The sequence below is a fragment of the Mastomys coucha genome, unplaced genomic scaffold (genome assembly GCF_008632895.1).
Source record: "Mastomys coucha isolate ucsf_1 unplaced genomic scaffold, UCSF_Mcou_1 pScaffold21, whole genome shotgun sequence".
NCBI classification, from domain to species: Eukaryota; Metazoa; Chordata; class Mammalia; order Rodentia; family Muridae; genus Mastomys; species Mastomys coucha.
The window spans coordinates 156,433,665-156,439,664 of NW_022196904.1; the positions used below are offsets into that span (position 1 = coordinate 156,433,665).

General features: G+C 43.4%; 1 protein-coding gene across 2 annotated transcripts in view; it reads left to right on the forward strand.

The window, feature by feature from the left end:
* Positions 1-6,000, forward strand: part of Dock8 (dedicator of cytokinesis 8) — a 210,216-nt gene that overhangs the window by 137,969 nt on the left and 66,247 nt on the right. For both annotated transcript variants that reach the window (XM_031389985.1, XM_031389986.1), the window contains one exon: positions 282-454. In XM_031389985.1, the coding sequence (XP_031245845.1) occupies positions 282-454 (173 nt within the window). The remainder of the gene's footprint in view (positions 1-281; positions 455-6,000) is intronic.

Sequence of the window (6,000 nt, forward strand, 5' to 3'; positions counted from 1 at the left end):
AGAATTCAGAAACTCTGGTAATTGGTGACAGATTGGTACCAAGCATGTGTGTCCAGTCCCCCCACAGTCCTCCCCAGTCCCCGCCCCCACCTTACACCCTGCCCTCTTTACCCAACACTGTCCCCCTGCCCCTCACAGCTGCATAATATTGAGGGTTCTTCCCAAGGCCCCATCTGCTAGGTTTACATTTCCCCGCCCCCCCCTCCCTCAGTGGGTCTTTCTCAAGCTCTGTGACCGACTCTGTCCTGTCTGTTGACATGTCTCTGGCTACTGGGGTACAGGCGGCCCCACCACCGTAGTCCCCGACCCCCGATACCACACATATGGACGCACATCTGCTGCTGCAGTGAGTTCAAAGCTGATGCAGGCCCGTGTGATGAGCAGCAGCAACCCGGACCTGGCTGGGACACACTGTGCAGCCGATGAGGAAGTTAAGAACATCATGTCTTCAAAGGTAGGGGCGTGGCAAGCCCTGTGGGGAGGGGCCACATGAACTCTTGCTTCTTGGCTGATGTATACTGTATGCATTTCTGGGTACAGCTTGATGTTTTGATATGTAAGTATTTTGTATGTTGATCAGGTCAGGGTACTTGGGATGTTTAGCACCACATACATCCACCATTCCTTGGTGGTAAGGATGCTAACATACTCTTTCCTGGCCATTGGAAACATTTGTTGTAATCCCATTAGTCACCCTCCATGCTCCTGCTGAACTGTGGCCCTGGAAACACTCCCTACTTTCTTATTTTGTCTTAATTTATTTCAGTTCTCACGTAGGCCTTCCGAAGTGCTTGGGATCTATTGTGTTTAATTTTTAATTGGCACAGAGCAGTTAGACACATCCACTGGGTATAGTATAATGTTTCAATCCATGTATACAGTGTGTGGTGATTAGACATGTGCACTACTCAGACATACATCATTTTTTCATGCTAGAAGCAGTTAAAGTCCTGTCCTGTAGCTATTTTGAAATAGCCATTTAATTGTTAACAGCATAGCTGCAGTGACTCAGTCCCACTGTTGGGAGTGTTTTACATTGGAATGATAGATTGGTCACAGCTATGAACCAACATTAATGCATAATTATCATTAACATAAGCTTCTACTTTATTCCCATTTCCCCAGTTTCCCTAACGTCTATTTTCCTATTCTGTGGTCCCCTCCAGGGCCCACACAGCACCATCTTTCAGCTGTGTCTCCTTAAGCTCTTCTTGCATATGACAGTTTCATGGACTTTCCTTGTTTTTTTTCATATCAGACAGTGTCAATGACTAATAGATATTTTATTGGGGATTTTAAAAACATACAGTTCAGGCCAAGCAGTGATGGCACAAACCTTTAATCCCAGCACTTTGGAGGCAGAGGCAGACAGAGGTAGAGGCAGGCAGATCTCTGTGAGTTCGAGGCCAGCCTGGTCTACAGAGCTAGTTCTAGGACAGCCAAGGCTACACAAAGAAACCTGTTATAGAAAAAAAGAAAACAACATTTTCCTATGGCTTAAGTAGCATGTTCAATTGTCCGGCAGTGGTGATGACACACACTTTTAATTTCAGCCCTCAGGAGGCAGAGACAGGTAGATCTCTGTGAGTTTGAGGCTAACCTGGTCTACAGAACAACTTCTAGAACAGCCAGGCTACACAGAGAAACTTTGTCGTGAAAAACCAAAGACAAACAAAACAACAAAACAAAACAAAAAAAAAAACAAAATATTCAATTCACATGCAGTGTTCAACCCTCTAACGTTCATAATTCAGTGGGCTTTAGCATATTCGAAAGCTGCAATAAATGTGTTGCTGTTGTTATTGTTTGATACAGAAATGAGTAAATGCTCCAAATAAGTGCTCTCACCCTCGCTGCCCAGAGAGCTGGTTTAAACAGGGGCAGCACTACTGTGTTTGTTATTTGCTAGGCAAGACATGGTTGTGGCTGTTGCTGACAGCCTTGCCTTTTATACTTTTGTCAATAAAAATAAAAATGTTAAATTTCTATGTATATGCTGAGGTCAAGTTTTTCTGATAATTTTGAAATCGGGGATGAAAATTTAGTCCAAACAGACAATAGAGAAGGGGTTTTGACCAGTGCTGTTTGGTGTAGTACCTCATTAAACCACAGTGGGGCACTGGTCTCACATTTATCCCTGCTGTCTTAGCACAGGGAAGAATCTGTTTGTACCTGAATCTTTTTGTATTGTTTTAAGTTTTGGGGGGTATTGGTCTGTCTGTCTGTCTGTCTGTCTGTCTGTCTCTCTGTCTGTCTGACTGTCTGACTGTCTGTCTGTCTGTCTGCCTGCCTGCTTTTAAAGACAGGGTTTCTTTGTGTAGACCTGGCTGTCCTGGAACTTGTTCTATAGACCAGGTTTAGCCTTCAACTCAGAGATCCACCAGCTTCTGCCTCCTGTGTGCTGAGATTAAAGTCATGCACCACCATCGCCTGGTTCTTTTACACAGGGTCTCACTGTGTAACCCAGATTAGCCTAGAACTTAGTATGCAACTCAGACCAACCTTAAACTCACAGCTATTCTCCTGACTCAGCCTCCCGAGTGCTAAGTTTACAGGTGTGAGCCATCATGCCTAGCTAGGTACTCAATTGCCTTACGCTGACTTTGTCAAATACTTTTATAAGACACTTATTTAATTTACATGTAGAAGCATTTCTGCATGTATGCGTGTGTGTGCACTGCCAGAAGATAGCAGAAGAGATACTGGTTGGGAACCATTATGTGAGTGCTGAGAACCCGGGTCCTCTGCAGAAACAGCGAGTGCTCTTGAGCATTGCGCCATGTCTCCACCTCTGTCAGATGCTTTTATAGTGCTTTTCCAGAGCTGAGGATGTGAACTTTCTAATTAGAACTATTAATGTGGGCTGAGGATTTTGTGGGGTTTTTTTTGTTGTTGTTTATTTGTCCATATTCACTGTACATTCAATGGTTGTACAGTTTCAAGTAGATTGTGTGCATTTACCCTCAATGCCCTCCATGCCCCTCAATGCCCTCCACTAGTCTCCTTTCCTTCTGCTTTCATTTCATATGGACTTAATGGACTCGAGTGTCTAGATACAACCTGTGCACCACAAACGAGAGAACATATACAATATTTGTAGGAGCCTGGCTTGCTTCTCTTAACATGATGGTCTCCCGGTATACCCATTTTCTAGCCAATAACATAATCTTGCTCTCTGTGGCTGGATAACACTCCATTGTGTGTGTACATGAAACATCTTCTCTGCCTCTTTATTTGCTAATAGACACTTGAGATGTTTCCATAGCTTGACTACTGAGAATAGTGATGCAATAAATATGGATGTGCCCATGTCTTTCCAGTATGCAACTGAGAGCCTTTCAGGTCCATAGCCCACACGTGGTTAGCTAGGTCAGAGGCGGGTGCTGTCCCCAGGGTCTGAGCACCCGCCATACTCATCTCCATAAGGGTTGGAAAATGTACACTCCCAGGAAGGAGACCATCCACCTTCACCAGCACATTATTAACATTTGTTTTTCTTAACTATTCTTTTTTTAGTCTTTACTAATTCTTTAGAATTTTAGACAAGCCCTTTCACGATATTCACCCCAACTCCTCCAAGGTCTGTCTCCTTGCCCACACCAGACTTCATGTCCTTACTTTCTGGTTGTTGGTTTGTTTGGTTTTTTTTTTTCTTTAATAACCCACAGAGTCAAATTTGTGTAGCCCATATATATACTCATGATCCAGGGTCATCCACTGGAGTGTGGTTGACCTACTAGAGGCCACTCCCAGAAAGAAATCTAACTCTTGTCCCAAAAGCCATCAACTGTCCGTATCTCTCAGTTAGAGGAGCTCATGAACCGCACCCTTCCTATAATGAAGGCTCTTCTCAATCAGGGTGAGATATACTCTCAATGATTGTTTCATTAACACTTTTATTTTTTTCCCTCCTTTTTTTCTGGTGGGGAAGGACCTAGTGTCCTTATTCTATACATGATATCCAGTTTTCCCAGCCCCACCTAAAGAGTCTGTGTTTATCCAATATGTTTCAGGCTGGCCCTGAACTCCTGACCCACCTGCCTCCACTTCCAGAGTATTGGAGCTGCTTTTTCCTGATAGCTAAAGATCCCGTATGTTTCATGTGTTTCTTGGCCAACTCTTCTTCATCTTTTGAGAACCATCTGTTCTTTAGCCCCTTTATCAACTGGGTAGTTCCATTCTTCGGTATTTAGTGCCCTTAATATATTCTAAGTACTGGCCTCTGTCAAATGTTTCCTGTGGGCTGTCTCTTGTTGCTTCCTTTGCTGTACAGAAGCTTTTTCGTTTCAAGCAACCCCATTCATCAGTTCTTGGGATTCTTTGCACAGAGCATTTGCTGCCATCTTGAAGTGTTTTCTCTGTGTCTTATACTAATTGTCTTGGAGTTTCTTACGTTAAATTCTTCCTTCCATTTTGAATTGATGTTCATACACTGTAAGAAATGAGAGATGAGGATGTATCTCCTAATTCTGTATGTGATATCCAGTTTTCCCAGCACTGCTTCCTAAAGAGGGCGTTTTTATCCAACATAAGTTTCTGGCATTTTTGTCCAAAGTCACATGACTGTAGCTTTGTAGGTTTAATTCTGGCTCTTCTATTCCGTTTATTGGTAAGGCTTCCTACTGAGCTTTTTGTTGTTATTTGATTTATTGAGATCTTCATTTCCAAATTTCAGTTTATTATTTTTCATCATTTCTACATTGTTATTGCGTTCTCTTTCCTATCCTGTATTGACTTCCTCCTTTGTCCAACTGTTTCTTGCTGTCTCCTTAAATCTATGTAGAAATGTACTTGTGTTGTCCTTAGTGTCATTGATCATCCTTATAAATAGTCTTTTTAAATTTTTTGTCTGGGATCTCATCTTATTTACTTCCATTGGACTCCGTTGCTGTAGAACTGGTCATTTTTGAAGGAGTCAGGTTGCTTTGATTTTTCAAGTCTCTTATGTTTCCGCAATGGGACTTGTACCTCTGGGATTGTGTATTGGTTGGATTTGTTGGTTATCTATTGCATTTGAAATATTCTAGTATCTATCTTTCCCACTGGGTTGGAGCTCTACCTTAGTGCTTAAGTCAAATCCTCAGAGCACATGTTTAGGGCATTGAGCATAATCTACAGCAAGGGGCAAATGGCCTTTGTATGGTTAGTATGAACACAAGTACAAATTTTCTCTGTGTAGCTAGCTATGTATGGAAGCCAACTGGCTCTGTGGACACATACCTGAGCTGTTGCACAGTATCATGATGTAGTCACTTTTTTGACAGCAGGTGTTGATCCCATCCCTATGTAGCATCTCACTGTCCCTTCTCTGGTATGTGGGTATGGGCCTCAGCTGGGAGCAGAACCCTTGTGGAGCTGTGTGTTTTCTACATCTGTCTTTTCATTGTCACACAACCAGTCTGGTTCATGGGCCATGCCGTGAGTATTTTTAACTAGAGGAGTCTTTCAGTCAGTGGGCACTGGAAGGGCCTGTCACCGAGCTTTCTCCTGGCACTCACCCTAGTACCTTTACACATTTGCTACTGTGTCAGGAATAAAGAGCTATCCAGTCCAGTTTATTTCAGACAACATGGTATGATATGGATAGCTACCATGGACCAAGATATCTAATGCTGGGCATCTGAGGGACTGTGGGTCAGCACAAAATGGCTAGCAAGAGATGTCCAGGGAACTTCAAAGCAAGTGGTGACATCATCTGCTATGTAACTCTTTTTAGCAGAATGTCACTTTTGTGTCATTCTGTGTAAATATTAGGACTTCCCTTTTGCCTTTGTTTTCACTAGCCTGCCTCCGTGTGTCTGTCCATAGGCCTGTGTGCCTACCTCCATGTGCCCCTATGCAGGTTTACCTTGGTGCCCGTGCCTGCCTGTGTGGCCCACTATGTGCCTGGGTGTCTTCGAGAAGCTGCCTCCCTAGCAACATTGATGGATAAAGCACATCTTATCTGCCAGTCTCTTCAGCCCTCTGGCCTCCTAGGACTCTCCTCTTCCCCTCCCCCCC